General features: G+C 49.1%; 4 protein-coding genes across 4 annotated transcripts; 3 read left to right on the top strand and 1 right to left on the bottom strand.

The window, feature by feature from the left end:
* Positions 1-1,348: 1,348 nt before the first annotated feature.
* On the top strand, positions 1,349-3,646 carry F4812DRAFT_449315 (heterokaryon incompatibility Het-C; the record flags this gene model as incomplete). Its single annotated transcript, XM_047935957.1, has 2 exons — positions 1,349-2,880; positions 2,941-3,646. 2 exons carry the CDS (start codon positions 1,349-1,351, stop codon positions 3,644-3,646), a joined length of 2,238 nt encoding a protein of 745 aa, XP_047793329.1.
* A 450-nt stretch (positions 3,647-4,096) lies between these two features.
* Positions 4,097-5,314, bottom strand: F4812DRAFT_449316 (uncharacterized protein; the record flags this gene model as incomplete). Its single annotated transcript, XM_047935958.1, has 1 exon — positions 4,097-5,314. The coding sequence occupies one exon, from the start codon at positions 5,312-5,314 to the stop codon at positions 4,097-4,099; it is 1,218 nt and encodes a 405-aa protein (XP_047793330.1).
* A 1,157-nt stretch (positions 5,315-6,471) lies between these two features.
* On the top strand, positions 6,472-8,867 carry F4812DRAFT_449317 (serine/threonine-protein kinase Sgk2; the record flags this gene model as incomplete). The annotated part of the gene is made up of 4 exons (XM_047935959.1): positions 6,472-6,619; positions 6,691-6,872; positions 6,918-7,937; positions 7,998-8,867. 4 exons carry the CDS (start codon positions 6,472-6,474, stop codon positions 8,865-8,867), a joined length of 2,220 nt encoding a protein of 739 aa, XP_047793331.1.
* A 733-nt stretch (positions 8,868-9,600) lies between these two features.
* On the top strand, positions 9,601-12,833 carry F4812DRAFT_412403 (putative monooxygenase). The gene is made up of 3 exons (XM_047932709.1): positions 9,601-10,305; positions 10,355-10,997; positions 11,062-12,833. Exons 1-3 carry the CDS (start codon positions 9,986-9,988, stop codon positions 12,538-12,540), a joined length of 2,442 nt encoding a protein of 813 aa, XP_047793332.1. The 5' UTR covers positions 9,601-9,985; the 3' UTR covers positions 12,541-12,833.
* Positions 12,834-14,898: the final 2,065 nt, after the last annotated feature.

Raw genomic sequence — 14,898 nt, forward strand, 5'->3', positions numbered from 1 at the left:
ACTGCGTACATTATTCCCCGCAGCCGACTAATGAGTCCCATTGCCGACTTTCCCCTTTCGTGGTTCACAGCCGTTTAGCTTCTGCGCGCCGCTAGACTTATTTATCCGTATCCGCCTCTAAATTATGCGGCTTCTTCAAACCTAGACGAAGTACCGGAGACAGCACCAAATCGTGATCGGCAGGGCCATTGCGCGATTAGAGAGAGCGGCTAGCCGGAGGTTTTTATTTGTGGCTATCTTACCTGGTACCCTCCTAGTATGTAAAAGCGACGGCAGAACCTTCGGTGTCGGGTAGAGCCTCTCTCCTGATCGATCCTGATTTGGATTTTTGCCGTCACGTAGCTTCACTTAGGAAACAAGCCCTACGTCGTACGCCGCTAGCGAACGACCGAAGATATATTGGCCAGCTGGACATTTTAGTCAATAATGAGGTTCAGCACTTATGTGCTCTTACGGGCTTCGTGAGACGCGTGGCGAACTGCCTCGACGATCTATACCTACCTACCTAAGGTTACCTAGGTACTTTGTTGACATTCGAATAATGATTAGCCACAGCCCTACGTGAGACGACGGCAAAGAAAAACATTCCGACTAGTCGAATTCTTAAAACTCACCCCGCCTTTTTTTAATCCTATAATCGACGAAGACGTATTTGGATGTTCGGGAATTAAAAGGGGTTCGTATTCGGATAGACTTGCACTTGCACGCGTATAACAGGAGTATAATAGGTACCTACCTAAGGTAGTAAATAAATGAGGTATCTAATCTACTTATCAGCCAGCCACTTGATAACATAAAGGCTGATAGTTGATATGACTTCATCGACGCAGCCGGCGCAGTTAGCGGTTATGCCGGTCATCCGATGTCAAGAACATGATTGGAGGAAAGCTATAACGTAGCTACTTGGAATGTGTTAACGTTGCGCTCTAAGGCTTAGCTTGCAGGCAAAGTTTCTTTTCAGCCCACGTCGGCGGCGTCGGTATCGAAGCCGTACCTAGTTAGTTTTTCTTCCCTTTTCCTTCCCTTATCCATTCATTGGTCTCCCTACCAAACTAGCGGCTGCCGGTTAGGTAAATTCTACCTAACCTTAGGCATCTAATAACTTTCTAACCTAAATTCTTACACCAACAATGCATAAGGCTTAAAGTATTTTTTGTCACCTGGTACCTTTTACAACTACCCCGCCATCCTTCGTGAATCCTCACACTCAATCAAACGTCGCATCGTCATAAATCAAATTCTCCAAAAAAAGAAAAACAAAAGAGAAAATTAAAATAAAAAATTACACGTATCATTCCATCAAAGTTGGCAAAGGAGGTAAAGTTACATTAGTGGCCCGGCAAACGCCATGGCTTCATACCGGTTCGGATCAGGCAGCTTCCTGCTCGCCATTGCGGTCATCCTTATCGTAATGCCGGGTAGAGTTGCTGCCTTCGGTGCTGGTAACATCCCTTCCATCGCCCAGGTAGAAGGTCACAACTGGCGCCACGGAGATATCGAGGACACCCTCAAGACGATCGCCTTCCTCCACGGAAAGAAGTGGACTACTTTGATGGTCCAACGTACATATTTCGGAAACTGGCTCCGCGATTACTCCCAAGCCATCGACGTTGGAAGCTTGAAAGGAGTCAATGCTGCCACCATCCGCATCCTGGTTTGGGTCTTATCCTTCCTTGCCAACGGTTATGCTACCGAAGAGTTTGAAGTCACTGAGGAGCGCCTTGGCGTTTACCGTCCGGAAGAACACATTGACAATCCTCTCGGATATGCCGACGGCCTAGATGCCAGGACTTTCGACCAACGGCTGAGAGGGCCTGTCCTGCCTGTCGAAACCGAAATTGACCCGCGTACCGGTATGAAAAACTACATCGCTAACGAGCAAGGTAATTGGGCAACCAGCGCCGGTTATCTTCGGTTCAGCTTTGGCCGGTGTGTTCACTTCGGTAGACTCTACTACCATGGTTCTCACGGCAAGGGTAAGGAAGAAGATCTGTGTGAGGCCTTGAGATGCCTGGGGCAGGCGCTTCATTGCATGGAGGACTTCAGTGCCCATAGCAACTACTGCGAACTGGCCCTTCGCGAACTCGGTTACCACGATGTTTTCCCTCATTGCGGATCTAGTTCTGAGATTAATCTACGCGGTAGGCGAGTCTTTCCCTTAGTGACAGGTACCTTCGGCGGCGTCGACTTTCTTCATTCCGTACTAGGAGAAGCCAATGATCACTTTACGCAATCCGAGGTCGACCAGCTAGATATTGCCCTGAAGAACTCAGAGCAGTCGTCTGGGCCGTCGGGAAGTAGCGGTACCCGGGGATTCGGCGGCGGATTCGGCGGAGGCGATTTCATCTCTCTTGTCAGCCAGCTGCCTGGTATAGGAGGTGGAATGGCTTCGGAGGCGCGGGATTTGAAGAGGATGGCAGATGATCAGGAGAGAAGAAACGAACAGCAAGCATACTCGAGCACGCGATCTAACCAGAACATCGTTCCCGGGATGAGTGAAAACTTTGACCCCGTCAAGGTTTCCAAACAGATTTACCCCATTTTGGAATTCCGCGACAAGATCGTCAAGGCGATCAACAGGGGCATAGCTAAGATTCCCGGTCTAGAGAGCCTCCTCGAGCACATTAGCGAGACACTCACCGCGTTTGTCCTCGGTCTGCTAGCACCCTTCATAAGGCCCATCATCAACGCTGTTACCAAGGTGCTAAAGGATGGCTCCTCGGGCGTCATCAGCGCCAGCGCCAATTCGCAGCTTGAGCCGTGGAAAAATCCCCATTGTACCGACCCAACCCATTCTATGCTTTCCAAGGATCATTTCACAAACGTCTTGAACCCGTGCGCCGGGAGAGTCGCTGCCACCATCCTGAAATACGTGGTCCCGTAAGTATATCCTCTAGGTTCGTGATACGTATTACAAGTCACACTTTAACACATCTCTAGGCGAGTTCTCTATGCTTGGGATAATCCTGGCGTGCCGGTAGACGAAGTTGTAAATGACCTCTTACGCGCTTTTCACCACCCAGCCCTCCGAGACGAGCATATCGAGATCCAACGCGAAATGTTCAACACCGTGCGCAAATGGGCTGACGAGCACCCACGTCGCCACGATCTCGACCGGATTTTAGGTTCTGAATCCGTGCGTAACGGCAAGAACCACGTCTTGTCGGGGCAGAAGGGTCATTCACACGGCGGCGGCATCTTCGACGGCGGACTTATGGAGCAGCTGGGCCATGGCACGCCTTCCGGATCGCTGTGGTCGCAGTGCGCTACAAGAGATCTAAATGCCATGGGAGCCGGTAACACACTAGGTCCAGAACCAGTTTATGGATCGAGCCGCCCAACATCCCCGCATTCTCAAGGACATCCGGCACCGAGCCCGGGTTATGGATATTCGCCGCACCAACCTCCCCATCAGAGCTACGGCGGCCCGCCTCCCGCTCACTACCCTGCCTACGGCCAACAACATTATCCTCCACAGGGTTACGGAGCACCACCTCAAGGAGAAGCTGCATCGTATTATGGCGCATCACAGCCTTCGCAAGGTTACCCCCCTCAGGGATACGGAGCGCCGCCGCCCCCTCAAGGATATTCATCTTACGGACAACAGCAATGGGGAGGCGGATACGGTAATCCACCTTATCCCTAAGGCATAAATACCTATCTAAGTACCTAATGTAAAGATGAACATGGTCAGGGACGGCGTTGGCGCGTACGAAGTGATTAGTGAGTTTCAAGGCGGAGATTCCCAGTATTATATTTGCAGACGGCAACCCAAACAAAGTCCTATCAATTTTGACTTATTCCCACAAAGTACAATTCCTACGTGATACTGTTCATATGCGTAACTGTTGGTTATCTAATTAATTTCCAAGTACCTCGCCTGAAAAATATACTACTTCTTACTATTGATGATGTACCAACTAAGATCAACTTGAATAAAGGTAACAAATGCGTACACGCTTAGAGCATACACGCAATGGCTAGATTATATAATTCTATTATTTACAGCTAATCTATGAGACGTTTCGCAACATCTAAAGGCCGGGTATAAACGCGTTGGATGCTAATATTGCGACTCTTCTTTTCTATATTCAAGTTATTCCTCCCTTAATAAGGGGCCCCTCTTGAAAGGCTCTATGACTGGAAACCTCAGAGCGGGAGGTAGTTCGTCTTGGTTCCAGTAAGTAGTCGCATGTCTCAACCAATGTGCGTACGTTCCCGGTACATCATCCGAGCCCTCGTGATCTCTCCATAACGAACCCAGAGTATATCTAAATACCCTTATAATTAAACCGTGGGCGAGCTTAAACCCAAAGCTCTTCTGCAGGCAAGCTTCCACGATCTCTCGGGCCTGCTTCTGCTCGGCGCTCTCTATCTCGCCGTCCTTCGGGAGGGGAAGTGACATCAGTTCGAAGGCCTTCTTGCCATCCCAATTGGTAAACTCATTAATCAGCTGAGATCCTACCATATAGTCTATCGCGTATATATGGTCCGCAGCGTATCGAGGCCCGTCCCACCCATCCTCGTCGTCAACCAGACCCATAACCATCAGCGTCGCCTGGCCCTGGACGATATAGTCGCTTAACATCTTCTGCACCTTGTCCGGCCCAATCGTGTTCCCGTCCTCCTGGATCGTAGCCGAGCTGCTCATGAGCGGGGCGCCCTTGAGCAGCGGGCTGGCGTGCATCCCGTCGGTGCTCGTCTTCCCGCCGTCTTCGGCCCAGAGCGCGAGAAACAGCCGATGGCACCTCTCGAAAAACGGGTTGCCCGCGCGGCACGCGAGGAAATAGTTCGCCAGGCCGCCGTTCACGTTGTACGACAGCACCTCGAACGGCGAGGCGGGGTCGGCCACCGTCTCGTTCCACAGCCGGTCCAGGTCGCCGATCTGCAGGAGCCCCACGTCGGCGTACACGCCGCCGTACCGCAGCAGCAGCGGCCAGCGCACGAGGTCGGACACGTGCTGCGCGGCGTAGCGGCCGCGGACGGCGCCGTCGGCGAAAGCGCGCGGGAACGCGCGCGGGTCCGAGACGTCGAGGAAGTTGGCTACGTTGCAGGGCGAGCCGGGCGCGCGGTCGAGCACGCGCACGGTCCAGCCGCGCTTCGCCAGGCGGCGGTGCCAGGCGCGCACGTTGCGCTTCGTGTACGGGTGCATCGCGCCGTAGCCCGCGTGCCAGAAGAACCAGACGTTTTTCTCGCCGGAGACGGGTTTCGGGCGCGAGATGTCGCGGTCCACTTCGGCGTCGGGCCGCGTGTCTAGGGACTCGGGCGGGATGGCGTGGAGACCGCGCGGTAGGGGGTAGTTTAAGGAACCCATCTCGTTTCTGGCCTGTGATTCGGCAGTGGTAGCAATAGTATTAGTAGTAGATGTCGTGTTTGAAACTTCAAATAGCATGTGAAGCTTTTGTTCTCAGTTATGTCTATCTATTGCTGGGGTACCTATCATGATTATCAGGTGCTTCCGCCATATTTATATTTGAGGAGCTGCCGTGCTTCATCGTGGTAAGTTTCATCACAAAAAGTGGCTGGCTGCTATGATATCGTCGTGAGCCAGAAGGATCAGAAGCATGGTGGAAATTTGATTGTTATTGACTCAGGATGAGCATCATACACGTGACCACGATGCGATCTACGTTAACTGTCTAATGGGCGTATTCAATCGGGAGTGCAGGCTGACGAGGCGCATTTTAATGAGATCCTCATCGTTTCTGTATCTTGTTGAGAAAATGCATGAAGTGCAACTATGAGATCAGTTAAGGGTAGGTAAGTGAACATGAGAACCTGTGATGGAGTTTAAAACGTCGAAAAGGGGGTTGAGTCTGTGGAGATTTGCTTCGTTCAGGCGCTAATTCACTATAAACATACCAACTTACCCCTATGCTCTAAAAAGATGAAAAGTTATCCGATTAGGTACCTGGCGTTAGACATCATATCATATCTAAAATATAACATAATCAAAAGACAGCTTGAAATCCTATATCTGACACAACCTGCGATAGAGCCTTGCCCCGAGAACACGTAAATGATGTACGGATTTGCGGACTTCTGCAAGAGCGGCTCCAAGGTATTGTTGGAGTACCTATTCTAGTTTCGATGCTTGGTCGATTTCTATCGCGCCTACCTACGCTATTTGTACTAAGAGTACGAGAATAGGTAGGTATCTACAAGGCAAGATGACATATGTAATGGTGTTGTTAGAACTTTGAGGATATCTTGGGAGTTTGCCGTCTAAAGCCCGAGGGCATGTGTTCGAACTAATGAAATCGTCCGAACCCGGCGTAATGGGTACCTACATAGTAGGTACCGTACCTGTCCCTGGACCTTAGGCCCGGGGTACCTGTGACTACCTAACCTAGGTACCTAGGTACCAGGTATGTACCTAATCAGCGAAACGCGACTTTCTGACTTTCTTTGACCCAATTTGGTCTTTTCCCCTTTTCCACTTTTCCATCACCCCCATCCATTTATCCTACCATGACAGCTAGACCTCCGCTATCAGACATCATCCAGACGCATCCTATTGGGAAAGGTCTTGATGCCTTTCGCGAATTATTCCAGTCGATATGCGAAGATCGTGGTATCTCATATGCGATAGACGCCCTTGATCAACTTAGCCAGCAAGGTAAGGGCATAGTATGCATACCTAGGTAGTAAATATGAGCTCTTGATGCAGCTTCCCTAACGGCTGAACAGACTTTCGGGCTCTTAGCGCTTCGCTTCTTTACTCTTTAGCGAGTCTTCTTGCTTCAAGCCGTCTCTTTCCGAGGACAGGCCGTGGCACTGTTCAAGATGACATCCTAAGACCCATCTCTGCCCTCATCTCTGCCGTCAACTCTGAGGATTTCGATCTTAACTGCATCAAGCCTTTGCTGAAAGTAGCCCTTGCCGACAATCCCGACGACGCCCTCATCTGGAACTAGGTTTACAAAGTCGTTACCGAATCCACCCCTCCCCAGCCGATCGCATCTTCCTTCCTACAAACGCCATGGCTCCATAACACGGGCAGCTTCGCAAACTCGTCCGAGTATCGACAAGATGTGGATAGGATCCTTAAGTTGGAGCTTGGTCCTCTCTATGTCGGGCTCCCCCAATTCCGCGAAACATATTTTGGACGCGTCGCAGGCCTCAAGGCAGCGTCCGAAGCCGTCTTCCAGAGATGCAGAGAAGGTGACAATCCTATTTTCGATGGACGATGGCGCGGATGGCCGGAAGACGCGAATCAAGATGGTGTTTTGGTCTGGTTTGCGGACGTAATCGACAGGTTGGCAACATTCGCAGAAGCTATTAAGCCGAGCCCAGCGCGTCGACGACCGTTGGCACAGCCCAACAAGCCTATCCAGGGCTCCACGGCAGAACGCAAGCTGGACGTCGGCTTCGTCAGCAACCCCAATGCCATCCAAGATTCTCTTTGCCATTGGTCGCAAATCCTCATACCTGGAGAGCTCAAGAGCAACCTTTCCGCCGATACGGCCTCCAAAGCATGGCTTGACTTGAGGAGGTATGCCAGGGAGGTTCTCGCCGCCCAAGATACTCGTCGTTTCGTTCTGGGCTTTACCCTCTGTGGCTCGATCATGAGGGTTTGGGAATTTGACCGCCTTGGCGGCATCGCATCCGAACGATTCGACATCCACGAGGATCCGCTACAATTTGTAGCCACCATTCTTGGGTTTCTCTGGATGACGGAAGAAGACCTTGGATTTGGCCCTGCTATTCGTTTTATTGATGGCCAGCGATGTATTGAGATTAAGCGGATATCTTGCGTCGCCGGCCGCGCAACGACCTGTTGGAAAGCTCATCGCAAAGAAGACCCGCGAACACCACTCGTCATCAAGGATTCCTGGCAGTATGTGGAACGTGATGAGGAAGGCGAACTGCTTCAGGACGTAACCAACAAACAGGTGGTGAACGTGGCCCGGTACTACCACCACGAAACAGTGTATGTACGCGGCTAGGTAGATGATGTCTAGGATAACGTTCGTGGCGGGATGAACGTCACGGAGGCGCGGAATTACCGACCTAGACACTCCGTCCCTTTTCCGACCACGATTGCAGTAACTGATTTGCAGAAGGGCCGGAGTAGCAGCGCAGCCGGCACGAAGCGGTCATCCAGTCAGACCGGCGCTCCTCTGCCGGCCAGTAAACGATCATGTTCTGCATCCCCGACCAAGGCCGGCAGTAATCTCCCGCCCAATCGAATTCATCGACGTGTTATTGTTAGTGATTATGGAAAACCTATTTACGAAGCAAGCTCCCTTGAAGTCCTCCTTGACGCATGGGGTAGGTGCATTCAGGGACACAAGTCTTTGCTGCAGCTAGCTGGCTTGCTTCACCAGGACATTTCGATCAACAACTTGATGATAAACGAAGACCCGGAAAATCCCTCGTGGTCTGCATTCTTGATCGACCTTGACCTTGCCGTGTACAAGCAACGAGAAGACGCATCCGGTGCGCAAGGAATGACGGGTACAAGAGCATTTATGGCTATCGGTGCACTCCTAGGCGAGCAGCACTCTTTTATGCACGACCTTGAGTCCTTCTTCTGGGTGCTATTCTGGATATGCATCCATTACGAAGGTCCAGGCAAGGGGAGGCCAGTTTCGGAGTTCGATAAATGGAATTTTATGGATGCTGAGGAGTTGGCTACGATGAAGCTTGGCACTATATCTGAGCAAGATGTATTTTCCAACAAATCGTCGAAACATTTTACTACATTTTATCAACCATTGATACCCTGGGTTAACCTGCTGCGGCAAGCGATTTTTCCGAACGGCGGGAGGTGGAAAAAAGAAGACGAGGGGTTATATACTCGGATAGAGGAGATTTGTCGGGCCGCTCGGGCAGACCTAAAGGGCATCACGACCGGAAGATAGGCGTATAACCTATCCAGTGCGACGTCTAATTCTATCTCTTCGTGCGCAACCTTCACCGGTTGTACCTTAGGCGGATGGCCGGTTTTTTATAAACATAATAATCTTGGTCGCGAACCAGCTCCCCAAGTATGTAAGGGCAATGGCTTATGCTCCGCGAACTTCCCCATACCCACTTCCATGAGGGACGGGTATTAGGCACTACATCAAAATTATAACAATTAAAAAGGTCATATTCATAACGTAAGGGTTGGTATTACTAGCATGAAAGCTACCTAACCTAAGGTAGGATTGCGTGTCGTTTTTATCTACCGTACTGTTTTGCGGTAGTTCATAATATGGTTTCGATAGACAATGATGTTCGCGTTCCTATAGCTTACCTTAGGTAGGCAGTTGTCAGAGAGATCCCGTGATGGTTGTCATACACAGAGTAAATCCTAGAGACAGTAGCAATATAGTATAGTGATCTATTAACGCTTGACTTTCTAAGCATCTACGAGGGCGCCTCGCGCCCTTATATGTACTGCTCTTTTGCCATCGCTGACCCTCTCTCGCCATAACGCCGCATGGATGTTGACGGGCGCCCGGAGCTATTATCCGGAGTATCCGGAGCTACCTCTTGGAGCTAACTTTAGCTCCATGCTAACGCTTGGGTTAGTCATGCACATATCCCTGACAGCAGTTGAGACAAAGAGTGTTGAACTAGGTATAGCTCCGCCCGTGTTTGATATTCAAAGTTGTTTATTATCTCGGATTTCGGGAGCTGATTTCGGCGCTCTTTTAATCCCGAGGGCTTCCATAGACGAACGGACTATAGTAGCTTTATCATGTAAGGTATATAGTATGATAATAAATAGGTCAGAGCGAGTGCCAAGAATAGCTCCCCAATATTCCGTATCTGGGTCCCGTTCATCTCCCGATATGGGTACGATCGGAATCCTGAGTGGCCCGAGACGCACGGTAATCTTGTTCACGGATAACTCAAAACTCCCCATTCCCGTTACGCAGCCGGGCGTTATATTAAGTACCTACCACCTAAAGTTATATTTATAGTCATTCTACGAACCCATCTATTTGAATCTTACTGTCTTGTGAACTCACAGCATCTCAACGTCGTTGCCATGGAAACTGATAAAGAGTTTAAGGTTATTATCGTCGGGGGTGGCATAGCCGGCCTTACCCTTGCTAATATGCTGGAGAAGTTCGACTTGAACTACATCATCTTAGAATCTCATTCAGAAATTGCGCCGCAAGTGGGTGCGAGTATTGGATTGTTTCCCAACGGTTTGCGAATACTTGATCAGTTGGGATGCTACGAAGACATTCTTCGCTTATTCGAGCTATTACAAGGCGGACATCGCCACGAAAAGGCGTACGTACGAGATGGAAGCGGCAATGTCTTGGACACCCAATATGACCTAAGTGGAGAGCTTGTAAGACGGTAAGTATATTGAGACGTATGGAAAGAATAATACTAATTATTGTTGCAGACATGGCTATGGACTACTCTTCTTTGATAGACAGCAGCTTTTGCAGATTCTTTACGATCATCTCCAGCACAAAGACCGGGTATTGCCGAGCAAGAAGTTCGCTACCGCGAGCTTGACAGATGGAGGTGTCAGAGTTACATGCGCGGACGGTTCCACGTTCGACGGGACTATTCTCGTAGGTGCGGATGGCGTTCATAGCGCTGTTCGATCCAGCATGATTAGTCTCGGCAACAAGATTCGGCCAGGATCCTTCGACGAAAAGGAACTAGATAACATTCCTTGCCATTATAGGTGTAGCTTCGGCATTGCTCAGCATGTTGACAACTGGGCTGCAGGCGAGCAACATCGTGTGGCAGGACGACATCAGTCTCAGCTTGTCGTTTCGGGACCTGAAGACCGAGTGTACTGGTTCTTATTCGACAAGTTACCGCAGACGAAATACGGGAAAGAAATACCTAGGTACACCGAAAAGGACGAAGAAGAATTCATTAGAGAGAATGCCAACGTACATATTACTGAGCAAATCACCTTCGGCCAAATATATAACAAGCGCCTGACGTCGACATTGACGCCGTTACACGAATACGTTTTGAAGAAATGGTTCTTCGATAGGATCGTCGCAATAGGAGACTCTGTTCACAAGGTAAGATACCTCTCTTCCACACGTGCGGCTAGACGACTTCTAATCGTGTAATCCCATGTCCCAGCCCGACCCTATTGGCGGCCAAGGTGCCAATGGCGCTATTGAATCTTGCGCTGAACTTATCAACGCCCTGCTACGGATGAAAGATGATCGAGGCGGAACCCTGAACGGGCTATCGGGGAAGGAAGCTGAAAAGATCTTCTCAGAGATGCAAGATTCTAGACAGGAACGAGCGCACTTCGTTGTCGATACGTCACATAGTATCCAGACGATTTTCTCCCACGAAAAACCCATATTATCGAAATTCCTCTTAAGAGTCGTAGCCCCATTATCCGGTATGGAAGATAGCTTAGTTCAGCTGGCCAAAATCTATTCAGGGGCTGCAACCGTGAGGAGGCTCCCGGTTCCTAAGCGACCGCGAGCTATCCCTTTCAGCGACGAGTTGCCAGTCGCACCTGTGGCTAAGAATGTATCAGCTGTGCGAAATATATTGGTCGGAGGAATGGTTTTCGCTTTACTTGTCACTACTAAAGCCTGGCGACTTCCCCTCCCAGATATCAAAGAATGGATAGACAGGGCTCCTGTGACCATGCGATGGTTTGGGGAGAACAGTGCTTCGCATATTCTCAACATATACACGTCGGTCCTGGCAATACCGTTGATGGATAAAGACCCGTCTTCCAAATTACATCTTGTGAACTTCCTTTCACAGCTCATCTCGCCACTTCTGATATACTCCATCGAGGGTCACCGCGCGGGGAATCAAGGGACCCCCCTCGCTCTGCCATCCGCGTATTCGGTAGGCATGCAGCTCATAGGTATCGGCCGCATAGGCCCGGCACACGCCATTCTGAGCAGCTCATTCACGCACGAGTTTTCTACTGGTCGTGCCGTACCCGTCAGCGTAGCTAAGTCGCTGGTTCCCGCAATCACTCTTGGCTACGTGCTCCCGACGGTACTCGCCCTCTCGCCTATTCCCAATTTTGGACGTTGGCAGAACTTACTCGCATTATGGCAATTTGCACCGCCGCTATTCAACGCCCTAACCAGCGCCTTCTCCAGAGGCCTCGAACGATGGCAACAGGGTAAGAAGTCTGCGGAGGAGTACGAAGAGGAGCACCGATATGACCGGTACGAAACTACGGACGTGCCTATTCTCAAGTCTGTGTATACGTACGCGTTTGCCGTGCAAGCTACCGCACACACCGGTACCCTGTTGTATGCCTGGATGCATCCGGGTATCTCGATCGCCAAGACTTTCTTTGGCCTGCCGAATCCCTTCGCACCATCGTGGAACTTGAGCCTCGGCGCAGGGGTAGCTACTTTCTTCAAGTACGACATGGCCATCGCCGTGACGTCGTTCGTATGCAGCAATCTGTACTCGATTTGGGATCTACGCCGGCTCGGGTATATCAAGACCGCCGAAGCGGTCAAGGCCGGCGTGGCCGTGATAGCAGGCCAGTTCGTTGTCGGCTCCGGCGCTACGTGGGCAGGCTTATGGCAATGGAGAGAGGAAAAGCTGGCCAGCTTGGAGATCAAATAGAGCCGACAGGAATGCGCCAGCTTTAGGGGCTATGATGTCACTGATATAACTTTGGAATTTCTCGGACATTTTGGAAGTGGATGGGTATAAAAAGCGTGTTGTTTGGTAAAACTTGTGGCCTTAGGGCGTTACAGCGTACAGATATGGCGACAGGGTATTTCATTTACATCGTAATTTTTCCAACTAGTCAACTCTATAGAATTATAGCATTATCTTATAACTAACAACGGTTTCATTTATCCTTCTACCTATAATATCTATAAAAATAAATACAGTACTAGGATGTAAAACAACCTCTTTTAACCGATACTATCAGTTAAACCTCCTGAATTACAACTAATAAATAAGGGACTCAACGTATTGCAGTACTAGGCAGGCTAGATGTAAGCCCTTACAGATATACAAGTGACCGTTAAGCAACATTCAGATCCAATTCTTCTCATATTTTACTACCCCTGATCAACGACTTTTGTCACGGGATGACCACGTGGACCCCTCGGCGGGTCACCGACATGTATATGAGATAGCTGGATGAGGGATCTCTCACCGTTTCCCTCTTGCCTTCTTTGTGCAATAATAGTTAGTTTACCGTACCTTGGCAAGTTCTAAGTGTTAATCGGGTGGTTATAGTCAGAGACTAATGACTGATCTACTTTTCAGGGGATGCCAGGCAATATATGGTAGGCATTGTCTCAACTAGCCAAGCTTGACTTGTTGAGCAACTTATTTAAGTTTAGTAATATAGTTACCTAATTATTTCGTTTAAATTTATACATGTACTGTAGAATCATGATAGTTACCTCGCGAAGCGGAGTAGTAAATAAACCAAAGTCCCATTACGGTATGGATTATTATAGCAAAGTATATTTTCCATACCTTACCTGGTACCTATATACAAGGTATCTGCAATGGAGTAGGTAAAGAGCTGGACTTTTCTAATGCAGCCGTAATTTATTGTGAAGAATTCTTCCTTTGGCATTAACTTGAAACGTCATTTAATGCAGCGGAAGGCTTCGTCATTTACCTAGCAAACATTCATACCTTATATTAATTGCTTTACCAAGGTTGAAAATTTTCATACAGTTGAGGATTTATTAATTCCTTTTTTGCTCATTCTACGTACGATGTGTTCCAATTAACTACCTCAAATGCGAGTATTCCTTATACGGTGAAGGATTCTTGCTATGTATAATATGATGGCGGCTTTTATAGTCAAATATATCTGTATGAAAAAAAGCTGCGCTGCTGAGCTCTATTTTGAATTCGAGCTCTAGGGACTATATCATACCTCAGAAGAAGGCTCTAATTAGGTTAGGTAATTATGTGTCGAGCTGAATGCAGATGTTACGTACTTGCATAGTGATAGGTAAACTTTGACGGATGTTCCCGTGCTGTACCTTGGATGGTCGTCCCAGACTCCCAGGTCAGCGCAAGCCAAGAAGCTTCTCTCATGGACCTTCATGTGACCAACGGGACCATTCCGTGTAGGGGAGTACGAAGAATATCGGGGATGCCGACGTCGTTGGTGTAGTTTCACGCTGCGATAACTAGAGGACTAGTAGCATGTTAGTGGAACTTCCGGCGGTATTACTGCTTGTTTATGACGCTTGCTTCCTTCTGTCTTCTGCATGCGTATGACCGATGAAGTGGAGTTTATATCCATTGTCAAGAAACTAAATTATCTTGATACATGCAGCTATTATCAGATTATCCGTGATAGGAAATGTCTCCATTAGGTGAGGCATTATTAGGTGAGGGTATATAGATACCTAAGATCTATTATGTACTAGGTAAGTTGCCCGGGTTGGTCGCATAACTGGAGACGTGTTGTCGCAATTGCTATTAGCCTTACTTTAGAGGGGGTCTCGTTTTGGACGGTAAGGTCCTTGGAAGCTTGGCAGAAGAATTTCCAGGGATATAGGTAAGTTTAAAGAATTGGGTTGTACGGCATAAGACATGGCAGGACCATTGGCCAATAAGACGATGCGATCTGCATAAAGGAGCGACGAACACCTCTAACTACCTTACCTTGTAACAACTACCTATCATGACGAACTTACCTATCTTAAAAGAAACCATACGCACCTACCCTACTGCCTACCTACCTACCTACCTCCTACATAAGGTACCTCATATCTGCCCTGCCTCTTCTACTGGAGGTCCTCAACGCGACTATACTACAAAAGGACTTCGGGCCTCGGGCTAATTGCGGCCTCTCCACACTCCACAACTCCACACAACTCCAAAAAAGGGGGGTTTAGGTTTCTCTCCACATTTCTGACCCCCGGATTCCTTAGCTTCGTAAATTACCAGGGGTGGAATGCGACAAAATCCAGTGGCAGTGGTGAGGAGGAGAAG

Source organism: Daldinia caldariorum, assembly GCF_022478825.1.
Source record: "Daldinia caldariorum strain CBS 122874 unplaced genomic scaffold F4812scaffold_2, whole genome shotgun sequence".
In the NCBI taxonomy this organism is placed as follows: Eukaryota; Fungi; Ascomycota; class Sordariomycetes; order Xylariales; family Hypoxylaceae; genus Daldinia; species Daldinia caldariorum.

Coding starts and splice junctions, on each gene's coding strand:
- F4812DRAFT_412403 (XM_047932709.1), top strand. CDS start 9,986: ATGGAAACTGATAAAGAGTTTAAGGTTATTATCGTCGGGGGTGGCATA. Junction 10,306..10,354: donor AGTGGAGAGCTTGTAAGACG/GTAAGTATATTG, acceptor TTATTGTTGCAG/ACATGGCTATGGACTACTCT. Junction 10,998..11,061: donor TAGGAGACTCTGTTCACAAG/GTAAGATACCTC, acceptor CCCATGTCCCAG/CCCGACCCTATTGGCGGCCA.